The 22684-nt window shown below is 37.4% G+C and overlaps 1 protein-coding gene and 1 long non-coding RNA gene across 10 annotated transcripts in view; one reads left to right on the forward strand and one right to left on the reverse strand.

Moving 5' to 3' along the window:
- LOC137137839 (butyrophilin subfamily 1 member A1-like) overlaps positions 1–22674 on the forward strand; it is a 54620-nt gene extending 31946 nt beyond the window's left edge. Inside the window, exons 1-5 of one of the 6 annotated variants that reach the window (XM_067524590.1) lie at positions 15025–15429; positions 17154–17297; positions 17826–18155; positions 19727–19862; positions 22515–22672. In XM_067524590.1, coding sequence (XP_067380691.1) covers positions 18020–18155; positions 19727–19862; positions 22515–22599 — 357 coding nt within the window. In that variant the 5' untranslated portion in view covers positions 15025–15429; positions 17154–17297; positions 17826–18019 and the 3' untranslated portion in view covers positions 22600–22672. Of the gene's footprint in view, positions 1–14155; positions 14364–15024; positions 15430–15491; positions 17298–17825; positions 18156–19726; positions 21756–22514 lie in introns of those variants that run through there. The other 5 variants (XM_067524591.1, XM_067524586.1, XM_067524589.1 and 2 more) reach the window with 5 other exon arrangements.
- LOC137137877 (uncharacterized) lies at positions 5600–14747 on the reverse strand. Of its 4 annotated transcripts, none has more exons than XR_010915814.1 (3): positions 14406–14610; positions 11609–11938; positions 5600–11490 (listed from the first exon to the last, which is right to left on the reverse strand). It is a non-coding gene; the product is annotated as an uncharacterized lncRNA (long non-coding RNA). The 4 variants fall into 4 exon arrangements; XR_010915815.1 differs by having other exon boundaries at positions 5600–9227; positions 9650–11938; positions 14406–14586; XR_010915816.1 differs by having other exon boundaries at positions 5600–9861; positions 11213–11938; positions 14406–14577.
- Positions 22675–22684: the final 10 nt, after the last annotated feature.

A 22684-nucleotide genomic window follows, 5' to 3' on the forward strand; every position in this document is an offset into this window, starting at 1 on the left:
TGTCACTTTCTGTTGCTCTTCTTAGTTGTTACTTTGTCAGGTTCCTGTTATATTTGCCCTTCCTGGATTTTCTGGCTGCCTTTAGTTGGTTTTTCTCCCCGACTCCTTCTGTCCCATCAGTTTACTTATCACATAATAAACTATTGTTTGCTTCCAACTCCTCCCTGCTCTGCTCTCTGCTGGGTCCAATAAATCATTTCCTGATACATGTGTTGCAACGTTGCTTTTAAAAAAAAAATGTTTTAGAGAAAATGAACAGACCGATTTTGTTCAGTTTTAATAAATTTATTTCTCTTTTCTTTTCTTTTTTTTTTTTTTTTAAAAACCTCCTGGCTCCTTCCCGGGTTTAGGAAATCTAAATCTAAAGGTGAAACACAAACTTGAACAATTAAAATTTCTGCCATACAAACATATTGTAAGCTGGAAGAAGTTGGAGAAAGTGACATTACACAAAAAGATGTGAAAATATCGTTAAGTCAGGAGGAACAGAGGTGTGTGTTTAGTGTTGGTTTAAAACCTTCATACTTCATTATAAATGGTTAAAATTGTATTATGTACATTTTAGGTGATTTTTATGTATATTTTGTCACAGTGGCACAATATATTGTCTTATTTCTTGAAACAGCTGAAATCAGACAGCTTATCACTGCAATGCATGGATTTATACTTTTACCAGCTGGTCATTGTTGTTTGACTATTTGGAGTAAAAAAAAAAATGGTCATAACTAGTTTAATAGTGAGTTTATGCAAAGAGTAAAGACAAATCACATGATTTCTCTTAAAGATTTATATTTTTGAACTCAAATAATCTTGAACATATAGATTAAACTACATATGGAAATACAACAAACATCTTGTTGATTTTAGTAAAACAATGAACTGATGCTGTGGAGGTTTGTCATGAGTGTGATCTTCTGTGGTTAATGACACTGTTTGTTTGGTACCTTGTTGATATGTTAAAGATAATAGAACGAGCAGCTCTGTCGTCCACTTTCCTGTTTGTGATTCACACCCTCCAAACCTATATTTGCTCTTTGCTGTTTCACAGCAAAGAGGTGTGAAGAACAAAACTGCTACCAGCCTCATGATCTCAGGAAATAGGAGATTTTTTTAATTTATTTTTTAATAAAAGGTGAAATCGTTCACCTTGGAGATGTGGTCACAGCTCAAATAAACACAAAGCTGCAGAGAAGAAACACTACACATTCTACTTTGTGATAAGTTATGATGAACCAGTCTGTGGGAGACAACAGGGTGATGGTTAGTGACTGATTCTCAAAACCAGCTACTGTTAATTCACTTCTTATTAAATACAATATAAAGAAAATGTTTTGTCCAATAAACTTTGTTTTTAATCATCATTGTCTCACGCTGTCTAAACTGCGTGTTTGTGCTCAGAGCTTCCAGCCAAGACAGAGGACGTCTACTCTTCACTGAGGTCGACCTTTACACCTTCACAGCAGTAAAACCACTGAGGACAAGCTGCACCTGTAACTGGTCCTCAGAGTCCATTGGACAGTAGGACTTTATTTTTAGATGCTGTGTGTCTTCAGACAGCAACAGAACATGAAGAAACTCAAACTCAAGTTTCTTTTTTCTAGAATCTGTAAAAATGATAAAAACAAAAATTAACACATTTGTTAACTCCATCACATATATGGACTTTTTCAATTCTCTTTTCAGTGTCTCTTTAGTCCAAACAGCAACGTGTCCTCTTCTGCAGGATCATTAAACTTTAGTCTCATGTCTTGTTTGTCTCATATGGTTCTGTGGGTTTCATATAGTTGTCAGGTGGAAAACTTGACTTTCTCATTTGTCTGTGGTTGACACATTCAAACCTCTTCAGTGCAGAAAACCATGGACTAAAAACAGACTGTTGTTGGTCGGCTGAGACAAACTAATGACTTTAATTTAATTTTCTTCAGGACTGTTTAAAGTTCACACTCTGAGCTACATCTGTCTATCACAGTATGATTTAGTAGAAAAGTATAAAAGTTCAAAAGTTACTGGAGTTTGCATCTCGTGGTGAATCACCTGGTCATGAAGACTCTTCTTGATCATTGATGAGGGAACATGTAGGTCTATTCTTTACTGTGCAGGCAGCTTGTGAAGGATTTTCCACAACACACAAACTGCTCAAAACATATTTTGTAGCCAAGTGTCTCTTATTTCTGTATTTTTTTTCAGTCTGGACTCTTTGTTACTGTGGCTACAGAGAATGGGATGTTGACATCACATTATTTTTTTTCCATCACATTTGAACAAACTAAACATGAGCTAAGCAGGTGAATCATGTTAGTAGAAATATGTTCTACAGGAGCAGAGACACTAATAGATTTTACACTAGAGTTTACTGTAATTAGTGACATAGAAAAGCAGCAAATTGTCTCATTTAAGACATTGAAACAGTTTTTAATCAAAATGTTGAATAATTGATGTTTAATATTTTAAGGGCAGAGCAGTAAAAGTGAAATATTTCTCTCTAAAATGTTGAAGATAAAGCTGATAGATGGGAAGTTAGTACTTATGTGCAGTAGAACATGTGACTTTCCACTGACTCACTGATGCTAAATTGACCAAGTTTCCTGATCTGGATCTAAATAAGCTGCATTTCACCTGATGAAGGTGAACTGAAGACAAATCCTCTAAGAAAGAACAGGAAGTGGAACAGATGTGAAGTGTTTGCATTTCTTACACAGTTGGTCCAATATTTTTAAGCAAACTCTATAATTAAAGTTGACAGTCTGTATTAAAGTCCTCTTGTTTTTAATCAGTGGGACTGATCTGTACGTGAATCAGTGTCTCTGTTCATGTGGCTTTTTCACATGTAACCAACACATTACACAACTGTAAGACTCTGTCTTCATGGACTTGTTGTCCCACGTTGAATCCACCAGGTGTCACTGTGCTGCTGAGCTCAGTTCAAACCTGCACAGTAGATCCAGTGTTTCCTTCATGTTTCTTTTCCTGCTGGTTCCACCTGTTCCAGTCAGTGTCAGCAGCATTTTATTTGGTGGGAATTGTTCTTGATGTGGTTCATCACGTTCGCAGCTGGAGACCTTATACAGACATTCAACTCTGTTCTAGCTCTTACTCGGACCATGAACTCAGCCTAAAGATGTCAGCTGCTCCTGGGACCTTTGAGTTGGTTTTCTCAGTCAAACTGCTGTTACAAAGAGGACACAGTGACCTGTTACCTGAATCCTCCAGCAGGTGGCAGCACATCATCATATTCACATGGTCTGATTCCAAAATTGGAGGAAAAGTGTGAATCAGATCTGCCTGTTTAGTTTCTGTCTGTTTCTCTGCTCATGTTATTTCCTGATTTCTCTCTGTGTGAAAACCACTGTGGTTCTGAGTGTGACTTGAAGACTGTAACTGAATGATGACGACAGATTAGAGCAGAGTGAATCGATATTCAGGTAGTTGTGGATTTCTCTTCTGACATTGTTAAACTGTGATAAAACTGATCAGATGGAAGAATGAGACATGGTTTGGATTAAAGTGCACACTCAGCATATTACAGCTAAATGTTAATTAAAGCTCTGATACAAACTAAATGTCTGTATTTATTTAGAACTATAAATATATTTAAAGTGCAGTATTGGGGCTCATCACCTGCTCATTGAATACAGTGGTCACCACCTCTTGTGTAGTGTTTTCTTCCTTCATCTTGTTCTTTTATGTTCATTTATATATTTTTTCGTCTTGTGTAATTATTGTTTCTTTTTAGTGATTATTGCAGCACATGTACAGTTTTTACAAAGCTATTTACAGCACACGTGCACCGTTTGTTATTTTCCTTGAGTTTATGTCGTATTTTTAGTCTATGACCTCTGACGTTACCTCACAGCAAATGCATCAAAATCTCGTTCATATAGATAAGTTTTGAATCTGAATCTCATCCACTGAAGTACAGAGGATAACAAGTGTTTAACAAAGGCCGAAAAGAGCTTCACAGTTACATTTGTCCAAAGTGAGTTAAAGTCAAACTAGCAGCAGGACAATATAACTCGTCTCCACCTGTAAGAAGAGAATGAGATGTGAGGTGTCAGGTAGGTGATGAATCCATTTCCTCTTCAAACTCCTGTCAGACATTATCTACTGCACTTTGATCCCATCACTCATACCAGCTGTTTGCTACAAAGTCTCATCAGCAACATCTGATCTGTGATGGTTCACTCTCACATCAACAACCAAGAAGCAGCTTCACCTCTGATCCACACACACACACACACACACACACACAAACACACACACACACACACACACAAACACACACACACTCACCCGGGTCTGTGACTGTCAGGTTGATGTTGGTGATAAGTTCATATTCCTTTGTGTTTCTCTCATCACTGACAAAGAAAAACAAACAAACAAAGACGTTGTCCTCCAGTTAACATCATCTCCAGTCTTCACTGTGATCTGTTGGTCTGAACAAAAACCATGAAATCGAGATCAAAACACAAAGTAAACATCAGAAAAACAGTTGATGAGGTCAAATTCTCACAGCTCTAAAGTCACAACTTGTATCAGTGCAGTTTTTTGACATGATGTGGAAAAATCCTGACCAACAGTGATGTGGAAGCAGCTGCACTTCAAACTCACCTGAGTCTTTAACCTTCAGGTGGAAGCTGTTGATGAGCTGAGGACTGTTTCCTTTGATTCTAACATAACACTCATATGTTCCAGAGTCTTTGATGGTGATGTTCTTCAGAATCACAGATGCGTCTCTGTCCTTCATCTGTGGATCTCTCAGCTCCACTCGATTATAAAAAGAGTCATGATGGTAGTTTTCATATTATCGCTCGTCTCTGAAGTAGAAGACATAATCCTCTGACTTCTGGTTTGCTCCACTATAAAAGTTCGATAACACCGTTGCTGGGACCCCGACACTGAAGAACGACATCATCTCAAGTTATTGCTTAAATCTCTTATATGTTTGGGGGAAAAGTGAATTAGACAAAAGAAACATTTTCATCAACAAATCCTTTCGCCAAAGTAGAAACATTATCAAGCAGATGGAAATGATTGGTCTGTTTGTTGCTACTTCTTCCTCTTTGTCAGCATTCAGGCAGTTTCTTCCTTGACATGTGCTTTTCACCTGATTAGTGCAAGTTGAAAACTGGGCTGGATCTTTCTAGTCTATCAGTTGAAAGCTGAAACAATGTGTTCAAAAATGTAAAAGTGGATGTTTTGCAGCTGTTAGTCGTGCAGATCTTTAAGTACATTTAATGACTGAAGGCGATTCAGTGTGCACATAATCACTATCCTGAAAGTTATGTCAGTGTTTCATATTAATATCATAGTTTAGTATATTAGTTTAATATTTCATATCATATTGTTTCATGTTTATTTAGGAGGTCGGCTTCAAACACGTGCAGGTTTACTGAATGTCATAAAGTTTTATTCTTGGTTCCATGTTTCCCGAACACTGGGCTCAGTTCAGAGGAGTTGAGGTGGTTTGATTGCAGCTCAGATCAGCTCAGACCTGCAGCAACATGTTTTGGAGAAGTGGTTTTAGAAAGAAACCAAATCTGAATCCTGCTCATCATCTGCTTCATTATAATAAAATCTGAAGAATCACAGACACATTCGATACTGAGATGTGACAAACTTTATTAAGAAGAAAACACACAAACACAAGCTGGACACAATAGAAAAAATAACCTTTGTCACACCTGACGTCTTTTCTGTGCACTAAAATCCTTCATTTAACTTGAATTACCAACCAGAGCAGAGTGTGGAGGCTCCTCACTATCTCTTAGATCTTATTTGAACATAGAAGAAGATCAGTCAGTAAAGATGTTTATGAGTTTTATTCTGCAGGACTGAACTGCTGCAGATTCATTAACTAGTTGATTATGGTTTCAGTTCTTAGTCACTTTCAGTTTGATTCAGTGATTTACTGGATCAACTTATTTATCTGTTAGAGTTTTATATAAACACATACAGTACAGATACACATACAGTGGGTATAGGAAAGACATGATCCTCCGCACTAATGGTGGTCAGAGAGACTAACAAGAGGCCAGGGACAACTTTGAAGGACAGAGCGCACACGAGGCAAAATGTGTTAGAACATTTTTGGGAAATTGTGTTTTTCTTACAGCACATCAGAAGCATATCTCTGTGAACATGGACTTTTATTTTGACACTAATGTCTTCCTGAAGTTTCCCTAATGAATAAACTAACACACTTCTGTGAATGGTATTTTCAAATAAGCTAAACTGGTCTTTACAGAAAGAAACCGGGTTGATAAAAAAGACCTGAGTTCTTCAGGAGAAGTAACTAAAATTAGAAGGACAACAAACCCACCAACTCACATCTATGTCCCACAAAACCTGAAGCCACCTACAGTCTCTTAATATGTTTATATGCCACACTGAGTGTTTGCAAGCTGCACCACGAGTGGGAAGCATCTTCAGATTCACAGAACACGTCCTAAATGTATAAAGCTACACGTTCTCATCGTATGCAGCGGATCCAGAAAGTTTTCCAAGCGCTTAACTTTTGCCACATTTTGTTATATTACAGCCTTATTTCAAAATGGATTACATTCATTATTTTACTCAAAATTCAACAAACAATAGCCCATAATGACAACGTATATTTATTAAAAATAAATGAAAAAAAAAACACATGTACATAAATATTCCCCACCTTTGCTTTACAGTTAGTTAAAGGTGCTTCAACTAATCAAATTTAGCTATATAGCACTTTAACAACATGAAGCTGACCAAAGTACTTCACCTTAAAAAATTATATAATAAATACACAGAGGTTAAAAAAAGCATCCCTGCAACAAAATTAAATGGAAAAGGACATGAGACAACTATCAGAGTCCACTATGTGTCATTAGTTAAGGAATATAAGTTTCAAGTTTTAAGCAATGATTTAAAAGCTAAAAGCACAATCACCCCGGGGTTTGTATTTGGCTCTTGGCAGGTTTAAAAGAAACCAACTTGATGATTCATGTTGGTTTGTGCCACTGCCATAATTCACTGAGTATAGAAGTAGAATAGTAGCAAAATTACTTGTATTCGTACTTAGATTTGTATTTCAGTCTGTTTGTATCTGTACACAAATCTGTATCTGTGTATATAAAATAATGTACAAATGTATTCACTCAAAAAACTAAATGTAAATGTCTAATTATCTGAGAAAATTGACATTTAGGTTTAAAGTAAAAGTGATGGAAATCCTCACAATTATTTTTTACAGGTGGAATTTTGCTACTGTTCTGCCGTAGTAGTAGTAGTGTGTGTGTGTAAAGTGATTTGTGTGTAATGGAAGGTTTTCCTTGCCCTCAGCTCGGGCTCCCAGGCTCAGCCTTACAGGCCGAGTACGGTTCAGCTCACAGTGAGCCTTACAGTCAGCGCTCAGGCTGCATTGAAGATCAATGAAGCTCCGACTCCGGTCAGTAAAGCCATTGTCTAACGGAGGAGGGCAAAGCTGCCGCCACAGTCCCTCAGGTGAGTCTCACCTTAACCTGTCTTTGAGTCGCCGTGGTGTTTGGCTCTTGACTTTTTCCTGCTCAGCCAAACAGTGTTTCTAGTGTTTCTGTACTGTTAGCTACAGCAGATAACGTTAGCTGATGCAGGCAGGTCAACAGCTACAGATAGTGGAGCTAACAGCTAACAAACAGTGGGAGCTAACTTTACACTAAAAGTGCTGCTCAGTGGCAACTGCACTTCTGCTTGAACAAGCCTTTCAGAGGAGAAGGGACACGTCTTGGAGACCTACAAGCAGAAGTCCAGTTTCCACTGAACAGCACTTTGGGATAACCATGACCTGGATCACTGAGAATCACCGCAGACCAGCAACTTTACTGGCTTTTACAACGTGATCGTCAGCTGTTGTGCAGCTCACAGGGTTTGAACTCATACAGTGTCACATCCAGTGACTGGATCTGTGTTTAGTCAAAGTGGCCAACGCACAAATATTATATACAATTACACACAAGTCTAAGTACAGACACACAAGTCTAAGTACGCACACACAAATCCCTGTACACATACAAATACTTTTGCTACCATTCTACTTCCATAACTTGAATACTGTTGGACAGTGTGTTGTAGAAAATTGCCCTCTTCCTTGGTTGAGTTTTACAAGATCATCAACGTGATGAACCATCTCTATTTAACACATGAACATTGCAGCATATCAGCATGTTCTGACTTGTATGTCTCAAACCCTTCTACTTATACTTGAACTGAACAAAGGAACCACACTCACAAAGCATAACTGAAAAAAACAGGTGCGTGCAGTTGCCAGTCTGTTCTTTTTCTTTACATTTCGCATTTACATTTAGTCATTTAGCAGACGCTTTTATCCAAAGCGACTTATAAGTGAGGTACAAGGCAGCAAGAATCTAAATCAAGGAGAAAACATCAAAGCAAAGTCCTATCAGAAAAGTGTTAACATTTCACAAGATCCAAGTGCGGGAAAGAGCAGAAAGGAAGTTTTTAAGTAGATTTAAGTGCAAAATCTTACTTTTCTATTCTAAGTTTTCTTTTCATGCAGTTCGTTAAGCAATTACATGCTTTTATTGTACCTTCCTGTAGACTTTGTGACCACAGAACTCACTATTTCTACTTTCTTTTGAGCCTTATTACAACAAAGTGCACAAGGTGATTTTAGGCACTGCAGGTTTGTATCAAACCTTCAACTGGTGTGTTTGAATTTTATTCCTCAGACCTGTGTTCACATGTCCAAACATGCATCCTGCTCATCTTCTGTTACTAAAGACTGGATTAATAAAATGCATTGGGCAGCATGGTGGTGGAGTGGTTAGCATTGCCACCTCACAGCTAGAAGGTCACTGGAGGTCGTGGGTTTCCTCCAACAGTCACTGGTGAAACAGCAGCAGGACTCTGACAGACTGAGGAGGAAACAGAGCTGAAGCATTTTACACAGCTGTTGCTGCACCTGTTGCAGAAACCAGTGGGCCACTTGTTTGTAGAAGAGACGGTTGGTGTGAATTCTGACCTCGATGTTTTCTAAAGATCATTAAAGCAATAGTACCAAGAACAAAAAGCACACCACCAAAAACAAGCACACAGACAAAAAGAAACGCACCAACAATTAATATAGAAAAGATCAGAAAAACTGTGTATTCTTCTCTGTCATCAGTGTATCCAGCTTGATCTTCTGCGAGAACAAAACCAGATGTTAAGAATGAGGTATCAGGTAGGTGATGAATCCATTTCTTCAACTTCAACCCCTGTCAGAGTTGGAAACTCCTGTCACTCTCTTATTTTGACAGGAAAACACAGGCCTCACACAACCAGTTGATAACCAACTCTATGATTTCCAGAATGGCCAATGTTACATTTTTTTAAAAATTCACAACAAACAAAATTCACACAATAGACAAAACGTAACAGCTAGTGCAAGATAAGACAAAAAGACAAGACACATGTGAACTATGTACAGGGTGTGTTTGTTTCTGAAAGTCCATCAGGATTGGAGGATTCAGGAGGGGCAGTTATTTTTGATGACATGATGAAATTATAATGTAATAATACATTCAAATAGATGAACTAAAACTAAACAAAAAGAAAGACAAAAACAAAAAACATAAACAAAAGCAAACAAAAATGAATAATAATAATAATAATAATAATAATGGATGTGACTAAATACCTGTTGATATCGAGGCCCAATCAGAGGACTTATTCATGGGTCTCCAGGATGGTCCAGCTGGTGTGTTGCATTGTTTGTTGGATTAACTGTGTTGAGTGTGTTGTTTCTGACCTGTTATTCTCTAGCTCCAAGTCGCTCTCAACCCCAGAGGGTGAGGGGCAGCTCACTGCTTGTTTCACGTCTAAAACAGCTCCCAGACCCTGAGGAGGGGCCTGTTTATTAGGGTGAAACAGTAGAGAAGTTTAGTGACCCATACTGCTCCACCCAGAGCAACAGGTGTCTCTTTATCAGGAGCCTAAGACAGGCCATTCAGTAGAATGAGTGAGTAATAATTATGTATAAATTCTAAATACATAAATTAAAAAACATACGTAAATTTAAATAATTAACACAATTATTACTAATAATAATCATCATAATTAATATAGAAATAAGTTTTAAATAAGTAAAAAGGAAAGGGGTGACCATGGAGTAATGGAAGAGCTCAGAACATATATGAACTTTTATACTATAAAAATAAAGTATTGACATAAATTGAAAGAAGTGTTGGAGAAAGAAGTAAAAGAGAAAAAGAAGGGAATAGTAGCATGTACATGTCCACTGGATACATACATACACACACACAGATGTATAATAATAATAGTAATAATAATAATAGTAGTAAAATAATGACAATAATGGTGTTTAGGAAAGAAAAAAGGGATATAAAAAGCAACAATGTTAGTGATAATTAAGTGGTAGGTAGGAGAAAAAGAAGAAAGGAGAAGAAACTACTACTACCACTAACAACAATCATCATCATCATTATTATTGATTTATACTGCTAATAATAGTGTTAATAATGATGATGATTGTATTTTTTCCCCAAAAAGTAGATCATGACCAGTTTAATTTCCATCATGGGGGCAGTTTGTGGGTTTACGTGGCTTCAGTCCCAGGTGTTTTGTTTAAACTGAAATGTTCTAGAAATGGGTTGTAACTTTTATCAAAGTTTGATATATTGTTTTTGTATGTAGCTGATGTTTTCTCTATGGTTATGTGTTGTGTGAGAAGATGATGAAGTAACCATCTGTGCTACCTGAGGCCAATGTTACATTAAGTGAAGCCAGATAAGAGCAAGAAAAATGTCAGAGTGAAAAACAAGCAATTGTGAAGCTGAGAGAAGATAAAAAAACTACAGAATTTAAATAATCAAAACTTCAGGGACAAATTTTTATGGAGTGATGAGACAAAGATTAACCTTTACCAAAGTGATGGAAAGACTAACGTTTGGAGAAAGAAAGAATTTGCTCATGATCCCAAACATAAAAGCTAATCTGTGAAACACAGTGGAAGTAATGTCCTGGCTTGAGCTGCACAGCTTCTTCTGGGACGGGCTCAATAATCTTCATTCATGATGTAACACATGATGGCAGCAGCAAACTGAACTCAGAAGTCTACAGAAACATTTGACTGACTGGGAGCTTCTTCATCATGCAGCAGGATAATGACCCAAAACACACAGGAGTTCATCAGGGGCAAGAAATGGAAGGATTTAGACTTAAACCCTGTAGAGCAACTTACCTGCTAAAGAGGAGCCTGAAGACATTAACCCCCCAAAACAAACAAGAACTGAAAGAAGCTGTGGTGAAAGTCTGGAGAAGCATCACAAAAGAAGAATGCAAACGTTTGGTGATGTTAGTGAGTCACAGGCTTGATGCAGTTATTGCAAGGAAACGATTTGCAACTAAAAAGTAAATTCACTTTCTCTCTGTTCTAATACATTTGCTCACATGACAAACTAGTGGGTTCAAACAAAAGGTGCCACCTTCTAAGTTTGTATCAGATCCAGATGTAAATACCTGGAAATAAAAGCTGAAATGTTGATCTCTTGTCTTAAATGGTTTCAGTCTACAGCAAAAATAAAGGAATTGGCCTCACTGTTCCAATACTTTTAAAGGGGAGTGTTCACTCACTCACCTGAGTCTCTGACTGTCAAGGTGATGTTGCTGATGAGGTGAAGTCTACTTCCTGCATTTCGATAATAACACACATATGTTCCACTTTCTTTGATGTTGACGTTTTTCAGAATCACAGAGCAGTTTCCCTCCTTCATCTGTGGATCTCTCAGCTCCACTCGACCACGAAAAAGTGGATGTTGGTACCTTTCATAAATGCGCTCGTCTCTGAAGTAGAAGACAAAATCCTCTGACTTCAAGTCAGGTTTGCTCCACTCTAACAGTTCGATGACTCCTTCTCTGGGACCCCGACACTGAAGAATGACATTATCTCCAGGTTTTGCTCGAATCTCTTTTGTATTTGAACAACAAACAAAAAACAGAAAAGCAGGAACGAAAAGTGAGTAACACTCATTAATATCATCTGAAATAACAACAGATCAAAAAATGTCATTTTCACACACAATATGTAAAAACAGCACATGTGCTGTAAACATCTGAATCCTCAGTTTCTTACTTTTGATGAGAAATCTTAAAACTAAAACATGGTTTGCTGTATTTTTATCTTTATCAGGTAAGGAGACAATTTCTAAATATATTATTATTATTATAAGCTCATTATTATTAGCTCTGTTCACTCTTACAACTGCTTACTGCTGCTCTTTATGTGAAGCATTAATTTCAGTGACTGTAGTGAAATATTAAGTTTGAGAAGAACAGATTTCATTCTGAGTAATGAAATGAAATGAGTAAGGATCATGTCATAAAAATCTATGTCTCTGTCTTGTCTGATTAAGTAGCAAAAGGGGAAGAAAATACTTTATAATTACAAGTATTGTGTTTATTATTATTATTATACAAATCAAATTTCTTACAAAGCAGCAAACTTCATTTCTCCTTGTAACATGTGGTATCAGAGGCAGTGGTACATTGACCAAATCTCTCAGACTTGTGGTCCATGGTTAAAATCTGACCCCACAGATCTGTGATGTTGAGTATATGACGCTGTTTTGTTCTCTGCAAACAGTCAAAAAACAAAGTACATTGTAGAAACAAAAACCAACAAGGACAAACCGTCAGCAGGATGCTGGCTTCTGTTTCTGGCCAAAATTGTTTGGGCCCATCAGTGTCAGTAACTCAGCCGGATGCAGCTCGTAGGTAATTGAGGAGATAAGTCAGAATGTTGCTACATTTTAATTGTTGTTCACACATCAGCACAAAAAGCAGGTAAAAAGCCAATAAACACATCAGAGTTGATCAGAGCACATGTTCAACAAGTAAAACTTGCTCATTAATGAGCTAAAGTGAAAGCTGACTGCAGGCTACTGTACAACAACCAATTAGCACAGTTTACTAAAATCTTCCAGCTGACTGAATATTTGTGGGACATTCTAACAGCAGCCCACACTCCCAAACCCAGCAGACACAGAGAGGTGATAGTGACTCATTTCTATAGTGTTTAATGACTCTTATTTATTTTATTCAGAGTATGTTTCATTTAAGGGAGATATTTAGTCTATGTTGGAGTGTGGACTGTTTTCACTCAATTTATTAGGAACATCTTCAGCTAAAAGTAAGTCAGTTTGCTCCAATGGTCCTAAATCCTCCTTCATGGTCATAATGTTCAGCTTGGTTTGAAACTGTTTGTTTTTATGATGTAAAAATACAGTAGTTTTATCATTTATTCCTTTTGCGAAATAGAAACTAACTCTGATCTGGTTTGGAATTAATTTAGTTTGCTCAATGACTGCTGTTTATTTTGAATTTATATTTTCATTATTTGTCTCTCGTTTGTTATTAAATTGTATTTTATGTAACAGAGAAAGAATCTAAAAGGAAGATAAAAACACATATTTAGCTCCCTGCTGTCTCAGTATCAGCATCAGCAACTGACAAACCCATATCAGTCGACCACTACTCTGTCGTCCAAAACACAGTGAGACCTTTTGTCAGAATCTTCCAGTTTAAATGTTCAGAATGTTCTGAATGAGGAAATTCAGCCGCCTACTTGAAGCAAGTAGCTGTTGGACAATAAGATGCCAAAGTTAGTAGGACGAACAGCAAACAATCAATATTTGTACTATTTAAATTTTATTTTAATTTACATTATTTACATTGTCCAGAGCTAAAATATCACTTTATGAATCTTTCTAAATCTGTTTACAACAGCCACTGCATAACCACTTTAATGGTTTTACTACCTAGAACCGGACACTAGACACGATTAAGCACGTGGCTACTTCAAGATACTGGTGCTGCTTTTATTGTCTTCACCCAATTGATGACAGCAGTGAGGACAGACTGTCTGTCTCCTGTCCCCTGTCTGTATAAAGCAGCACAAACTGAATCCACTGCTCTATTTAAAGCACTGTACCTAATAAACTGAAAACTCCTTGTAAATTCATCGTTTCGTGTCTACAATAGCAAATTCACAACACAGACTCAGAAATTCTGATACAATATTAAAGCTAAACCATAAAAACGATCTTCTGACGTGAAATCCCGGGTCCCCGTCCTCCTCTGTCTCTGCTGCCGGACACAGCTCACAGCTCCTGCCTGGTGTGGGAGTGTGTGTGCTGCTGTATCCGCGTGCTGCAGCATTTGTGGCACTTAGCACGTTAAATGGGGCTCGTGCAGCGTGTAGCAGTTAGCAAGTAGCTAACCAGCTTGTTGTGGCTAACACAGGGACGGTGGAGGACAAGTTATCGCTCCTCTGCACCTCAGATGGTTTCACGGGGATTTGATAAACTGCTGTTATTGGTAATAAAAGACAACGGGTAAGCGTTAATGTCGAGTCATGATTATAACGGTGCTCTTACCTTCAGAGGTTAAACAAATCACGGAACATGGGAGGAGACACACAAATAAGATCTTTCTGGAATCAAACATTTTTATCTTCTACTGAGGCAAATTGGCTTTTCAGCGGATTTAAACGACATGAAGGAAAATCCCTCAACCACTGATTGTGTAAATTGTGGAAGCATCCAGTGGCCGCTCCCAGTACCGTAAGTACGGGTATTGGGAGCGGCCACCGGATGCGCAGTAACTAACAAGTATAAATAATAGAATAAAAATGATAGTGAAAATACTGGATGAGAGTTGTAATGAATACTTCTTTAGATAAAAAGTTTAAATATAATGCTGGGTATGCTCGTGGTAGTACTAATGGAGTTGTACTATAGAAGTGAAATCAGAAAAAAAAAGGTTTTTTTGGAGTTACAAAATGAGTTATATAACTGGCCAAATGGTGCCGCTATAGAGCCTACGCTGTATATTAATATTCATAATATTTACAGAACGTTAGCTGTCAGCACACAGAGTAATAGCACAGCTCTCCCAGCCAGGCCTAATGGTACCATGGTATAATATTAAATACTATAAAAATCACAGGAGTTATTTCAAGTATTAATGCAACCGCAAGCGGACACAAGCCAGTGTCTTCCTGTGCCAGTCCCCTGTCCGGGTAAATGCAGAGGGCTGTGTCAGGAAGAGCATCGGACATATAACACAGGCCAATTGAAACATGCGAATGACGACTTTCACACCGAATCTGACTTTCATAAGTAAAAATCTATTTACTTGTTATTTACTGCGCATCAATTGGCCGCTACCATCACCCGTACTTACGAAACTGGGAGCGGTCAGTGGATATTTCCAGTACCCGTGCAACAAGCTAGTTTCTCTGCAGAACCTGCACAATCAGTGGTTGAGGGATTTTCCTTCATATCATTTAAATCCGCTGAAAAACCCATTTGCCTCAGTAGAAGATAAAGATGTTTGATTCCAGAAAGATCTTATTTGTGTGTCTCCTCCCATGTTCCGTGATTTGTTTAACGTCTGAAGGTAAGAGCACCGTTATAATCATGCAAATCTTTACTTCAAAAGCCCACTAACTTTAGGCTTCAAACTCTGCTCAGATCCGTGTTTATTTTCCCCAAACTTAGTGAGTTCCGTCACAAAGGCTTTAGACATCCTGTGTAATATGTTGTGATTGAGTTACACATGCTACTAACCTGTTTCGGACAGGAAAAGTAGAGACGGGACATTACTGTGACCGTTCACTCAGGCTGTTTCTGTCTGAGAAGCAGAGGCCTGAAGCCTAAGTTTCCACCTAGTAGCGTAATTTGACAATTACAATATAGACCTTGGTACTTAGAACCATGGTAAATGTACAGAGATTTGGCCTCTTTACACAAAAATACAAAAAGAAACATAAACTTAATCAACAATTGTGACAGACCATTGGTGGGTGTCAGGTACATCGCTTTAAATATAGCAGTGGATTCAGTTTGTGCTGCTTTATACAGACAGGGGACAGGAGACAGACAGTCTGTCCTCACTGCTGTCATCAATTGGGTGAAGACAATAAAAGCAGCACCTGTATCTTGAAGTAGCCACGTGCTTAATCGTGTCTAGTGTCCGGTTCTAGGTAGTAAAACCATTAAAGTGGTTATGCAGTGGCTGTTGTAAACAGATTTAGAAAGATTCATAAAGTGATATTTTAGCTCTGGATAATGTAAATAATGTAAATTAAAATAAAATTTAAATAGTACAAATATTGATTGTTTGCTGTTCGTCCTACTAACTTTGGCATCTTATTGTCCAACAGCTACTTGCTTCAAGTAGGCGGCTGAATTTCCTCATTCAGAACATTCTGATCATTTAAACTGGAAGATTCTGAAGACAAAAGGTCTCACTGTGTGTTGGACGACAGAGTAGTGGTCGACTGATATGGGTTTGTCAGTTGCTGATGCTGATACTGAGACAGCAGGGAGCTAAATATGTGTTTTTATCTTCCTTTTAGATTCTTTCTCTGTTACATAAAATACAATTTAATAACAAACGAGAGACAAATAATGAAAATATCTGAATTATTTAAGCAATTTAAAATAAACAGCAGTCATTGAGCAAACTAAATTAATTCAGAACCAGATCAGAGTTCATTTCTATTTCGCAAAAGGAATAAATGATAAAACTACTGTATTTTTACATCATAAAAACAAACAGTTTCAAACCAAGCTGAACATTGACCATGAAGGAGGATTTAGGACCATTGGAGCAAACTGACTTACTTTTAGCTGAAGATGTTCCTAATAAATTGAGTGAAAACAGTCCACACTCCAACATAGACTAAATATCTCCCTTAAATGAAACATACTCTGAATAAAATAAATAAGAGTCATTAAACACTATAGAAATGAGTCACTATCACCTCTCTGTGTCTGCTGGGTTTGGGAGTGTGGGCTGCTGTTAGAATGTCCCACAAATATTCAGTCAGCTGGAAGATTTTAGTAAACTGTGCTAATTGGTTGTTGTACAGTAGCCTGCAGTCAGCTTTCACTTTAGCTCATTAATGAGCAAGTTTTACTTGTTGAACATGTGCTCTGATCAACTCTGATGTGTTTATTGGCTTTTTACCTGCTTTTTGTGCTGATGTGTGAACAACAATTAAAATGTAGCAACATTCTGACTTATCTCCTCAATTACCAACGAGCTGCATCCTGCTGACTGTTTGTCCTTGTTGGTTTTTGTTTCTACAATGTACTTTGTTTTTTGACTGTTTGCAGAGAACAAAACAGCGTCATATACTCAACATCACAGATCTGTGGGGTCAGATTTTAACCATGGACCACAAGTCTGAGAGATTTGGTCAATGTACCACTGCCTCTGATACCACATGTTACAAGGAGAAATGAAAAGTTTGCTGCTTTGTAAGAAATTGGATTTGTATAATAATAATAATAATCACAATATTTTTATAGAGAAAGTATTTTCTTCCCCTTTTGCTACTTAATCAGCCAAGAAAGACATAGATTTTTATGACATGATCCTTATTCATTTCATTTCATTACTCAGAATGAAATCTGTTCTTCTCAAACTTAATATTTCACTACAGTCACTGAAATTAATGCTTCAAATAAAGAGCAGCAGTAAGCAGTTGTAAGAGTGAACAGAGCTAATAATAATGAGCTTATAATAATAATAATATATTTAGAAAATGTCTCCTTACCTGATAAAGATAAAAATACAGTAAACCCTTGTTTTAGTTCTAATTCCAAGATTTCTCATCAAAAGTAAGAAACTGAGGATTCAGATGTTTACAGCACATGTGCTGTTTTTACATATTGTGTGTGAAAATGACATTTTTTGATCTGTTGTTATTTCAGATGATATTAATGAGTGTTACTCACTTTTCGTTCCTGCTTTTCTGTTTTTTGTTTGTTGTTCAAATACAAAAGAGATTCGAGCAAAACCTGGAGATAATGTCATTCTTCAGTGTCGGGGTCCCAGTGAAGAAGTCATCGAACTGTTAGAGTGGAGCAAACTTGACTTGAAGTCAGAGGATTTTGTCTTCTACTTCAGAGACGAGCGCATTTATGAAAGGTACCAACATCCACTTTTTCATGGTCGGGTGGAGCTGAGAGATCCACAGATGAAGGAGGGAGACTTTGCTGTGATTCTGAAGAACGTCACCATCAAAGACAGTGGAACATATATGTGTTATTATGGAAATGGTGGAAATGGACTTGAGCTCATCAGCAACATCACCTTGACAGTCAGAGACTCAGGTGAGTGAGTGAACACTCCCCTTTAAAAGTATTGGAACAGTGAGGCCAATTCCTTTATTTTACTGTAGACTGAAATCATTTGAGACGAGAGACCAACATTTCAGCTTTTATTTCCAGGTATTTACATCTGGATCTGATACAAACTTAGAAGGTGGCACCTTTTGTTTGAACGTATAAATTTGTCATGTGAGCAAAAGTATTGGATTTAAAATAGATTAGATTAAATTAGATTAAATTAGATTAAAATAGATTAAAATAGATTAAAATAGATAGCTGTCCTTGAGCAATACAACATCTCATTGTTTAATGTTGGGTTTGTCTTCTGTCCGTTTTCTGCGGCTCTGAAGAGTGGCCAGATATTCTCCTCTCCATCTCTTTCAGAAAGTGTCTGCAAGACATTGAACGTGCTTCCATTGGTTAGTATAGAGTTTTGCTGGTTCAAAGTTGCTGGAAGGTGTTGACAGAGCACTTGTCTTGTGAGTTAGGATCAGTGCTGGTGAAAGAACAACTGGCATGTCTGGGTCAGTGGGCACTGGTACCAGTTGTCTAGCATTCATTACTTTTCACTTTTTGCTTTATAATATTGGCTTCTTGTTCCTTGTATCTTGTTAAGTTGTTCCCACTGTGTCAATTGTCCTTTTACTATACTGTCCTCACAAAGAGTGGAACTTGTTCTATGCTGGACAGTTAGGAAACATGTGAGTGTGAAGTCCTCCAATAAGCACAAGGCCTAACTTTTCTTGAATGTTTAATGAAGGCTCACTTTCGTTTTCTCTTGCTTTACCTTACTCACTGTAAAATTGAAGACAAATAACAATTGAAATGAAAATAAACTAAACATCTTACAGGTACAATTCAAAGTTTCAAATATTGAAATAGAAATACAGTGAGTCACAACAGCAATGATTTCAACAATTTACCATAACTCTGAATTAATGATTTTGAAGCCAAATAATAATGCAGCAACCATATTATGTTTACAGCATCAAAAAGGGTAATAAACAGAATACTTATGGACAAATAATGCTCAAGGCTACAACGTTATAAAGAAGATTAGCAGCAGTAATGCTTCAGTAACTCTCAGGGGAATTCAAGCTCTAAACCTGCTGCTGCTGGCTGACCAGAAGGGGGCACTGCTGCTCACAAAACTCTTGAAAGATTTTTAGCAGTTGTAAATGCACTCAAACAGAGGGCAGAACACTTTTTGTTTAGTTTTAGTTAATTTATTTGAATGTATTATTACTTTATAGTTTCCTCACGTTATCAAAAGCACTAATTATAGAATGTACATGCTTAGAACATGTGTGGCCTCAGTATAAATACTCCTGTCCTGTATGTTCCTATTTCCCCCCCAAACATCTTTCTTATGATTAGAGTTTTTCTGCGTATCCTCACTACCCCTCCTCAATCCAGCAACCCTGGTGCACTTTCACAAGCAAACACACCCTGTACATAGGTCACATGTGTCTTTGTCTTTTTGTTTTGTTCCTCACTAGTTGTTTTGTATTGTGTGCTTTTTTTTTTTGTTGTGAATAAAAAAAATTATCCTGGATATCTTTTTCTTTTCACAGCAAAACATGTTCCTCCATCTTCTGCATCCTCTTCGCTCAGACCAACTGGCTTCATGTCCTCCCTCCCTACACCCATTCGGGATATCATAAAGTTGGTTATCATCTGGTTCTGTCAGGCCTGGGTTTTCCTGTCAGAGTAAGAGCGTGTTCATGTGAATGTTCTTCCTTAGAGGCAACTTTGGGAGAAACATGTATGAAGTACTTATGCAGCTGTTACAGTGATGCAGAGAACTTTTCACACCGCAGAGAAATTGTGCAATAGAACAACAACACAAGAAAAACATTAGAGTGTGAACATGGACTTTTATTTTGACACTAATATCTTACTGACGTTTCCCTAATGAATAAACTAACACACTTATGTGAATGGTATTTTCAAATAAGCTAAACTGGTCTCTACAGAAAAAAACCGGGTTGGTAAAAAGACCTGAGTTCTTCAGGAGAAGTAACTAAAACTATAAGGACAACAAACCCACCAACTCACATCTATGTCCCACAAAACCTGAAGCCACCTACAGTCTCTAGTTACTATGATTATATGCCACACTGAGTGTTTGCAAGCTGCACAAGTTGGAAGCTTGTTCACATTCACAGAACACGTCCTAAATGTAGAAAGCTACACGTTCTCATCATATGCAGTGGATCCAGAAAGTTTTCCCAGTGCTTGACTTCTTCCACATTTTGTTATATTACAGCCTTATTTCAAAATGGATTACATTCATTATTTTACTCAAAATTCAACAAACAATAGCCCATAATGACAACGTATATTTATATACATTGTCAATATACGTAAATATATTTATTAACGTATATTGATAAAAAGACCTGAGTTCTTCAGGAGAAGTAACTAAAATTGGAAGGACAACAAACCCACCAACTCACATCTATCTCCCGCAAAACCTGAAAGTAGCCTTCCTCTTTGTTTCATTTGATCCTGCGTATTCAAGGTTTATGTGTGAATTTACAAATGAGCCTCACGGATCCTGTCTCAGTGACTGTGTGGCCTAGAGTCCCCTTTTTATGTTTACTCCAAGTCCTTAGACGATCTTAAAACTTGCTCATTTCATGGTTGGTAAAAGTGCATAAACTGTAATTAGAGACTGACGGCCACCTGTGGAATAATCAGCTGAGGCTCCTGTAATGTTGTAGTGATTTTTTGCCACCTGCAGGATGGTTGTGTTACACAATCACATAGAGTTTGAAGTGAGAGAACATGAGGTGAATAATATTCAGGAAAAAGAAACAACAGTACAATGTGTATAATGATAATGATATAAAGCTGGCACAGAGATTTGTTGTTTTCCAGAAATGGCTGTACAGGTGCTCCACAATACTCCAAGTGAAAAATTTCCCAAAGTGCTTATTAAGAGCAACATCTCCACATCTGTGGCCTTTATCAGGCAAACATTCATTCACAGACAAAAGCTACAAATAGACAGGAAAGGAGAACCTCACCTCCAATCAGGGAATCACATGGTATAACCAGAACCTACAAACCACATGTGACATCATAAATATCCAAAGCTCCCTGTCTACTAAATACTACAGTACTTATATTAAGTGTTGGAGTTTGTTATATTTTCTATTATATTTTCTATTATATTCTTTGTGTTGTTATCATTATGTGAAGAGTGGTAGGTCACAGGACTCACATGGTCAACTTGGTGTGATGTATGTATTCTACGCTACATTCTTTCTTAATTTAGTTTACCCTTGGGACAGAGCAGGAGGTGCATCCTGTTCTGTAAATCTTCTAGTTTAGGACCTGTAGAGCAGGACATACATCATGTGTCCACATTCCTTCTTGGGTGAGAATATCTGGTTGTTCAGTAACCAGATGGTTTGACTTAAAGAAAAGTAATGTATGCATGAAATGTCCAATCACGTGAAGGCATACCCTTCTCTGTTCTGTCCTGTTTACAATAAAAAGAGCTTGCAAGGAGATACTCTTTGGAGTGGCTGTGTTCGGGTGAGTGCAACTGTCACTGAGACCCGCCGGCTCCCCTTGCAGCAAGTAAAAGACAAAGTCGACTTCTGTGTTTATTTCACTGTTGTAGAACTGTACTTCCTGGTGTAATCAGCGCTGTTGTGGTTATTAGAACCCAACATTAAGCCTGAGCTGTAATATCACATAAAAACCACTGTACTATGAGCCACAGAGCATGTGTAAAAAAATAGTCTTCATTTCAGTACAAAATCTAACCACCAGATGGAGACAAGAACTAGAGAAAGCACTGGACCCATGTAAATCAAAGGAGTTTTCTTATGTAGAATTCCTCATTTAAACCACAGTGTGACAGTGTATTTATCTGATTGATCCAGAAGGTTTGTGTCAAAGCTTTTTGTTCTAGTGTGCAAACCATCATCAAAAGTAAAGTACAGTGGAGGGAGCATCATGGTTTGGGGCTGTTTTCCTGACTCTGGACCTGGACAACATGTTACTGTGGAGGCAGAGGTGGAAAGTAACAATGTCACTGCACATTTGACATTTAATCTTTAGTCTCATTTATTTTAAGTGTATTTTAATATTATTTGAAGTCAGGTGGTTTAATAATCTTCAAGTTATTTTAATATGAAATGAGATCAAGTTTGTTTTGCACAAAAACAGCTGGTGGAGGTTTAATTTATACTTTATACTTATATTTCTGAGCCATTTATCAGTTTTTCTTAAGTATAAGTTCAGTACTAGTTTAAATCAGTACTTCTATTTTTAAATTTAAAAAGAACATTTATTTCTTTTTACTTCTATTTGAGTAAAGAATAATTGTACTTTTGACACTTCTAGTGAATTGCCAAGTGTATCATGGTCTCCTACAGGACGATGTCAGGGTGAAGCTCAGAAGAAGCTGGGTGATGCAGGAGGACCATGACCATTAAGAGTGAAGTACATTTACTACAGAATGACTTCAGAAAACATATGGCTGAGAAACACAAAAAATGTTGTCATTACACTTT

Source organism: Channa argus, chromosome 12, assembly GCF_033026475.1.
Source record: "Channa argus isolate prfri chromosome 12, Channa argus male v1.0, whole genome shotgun sequence".
Lineage (NCBI taxonomy): Eukaryota > Metazoa > Chordata > Actinopteri > Anabantiformes > Channidae > Channa > Channa argus.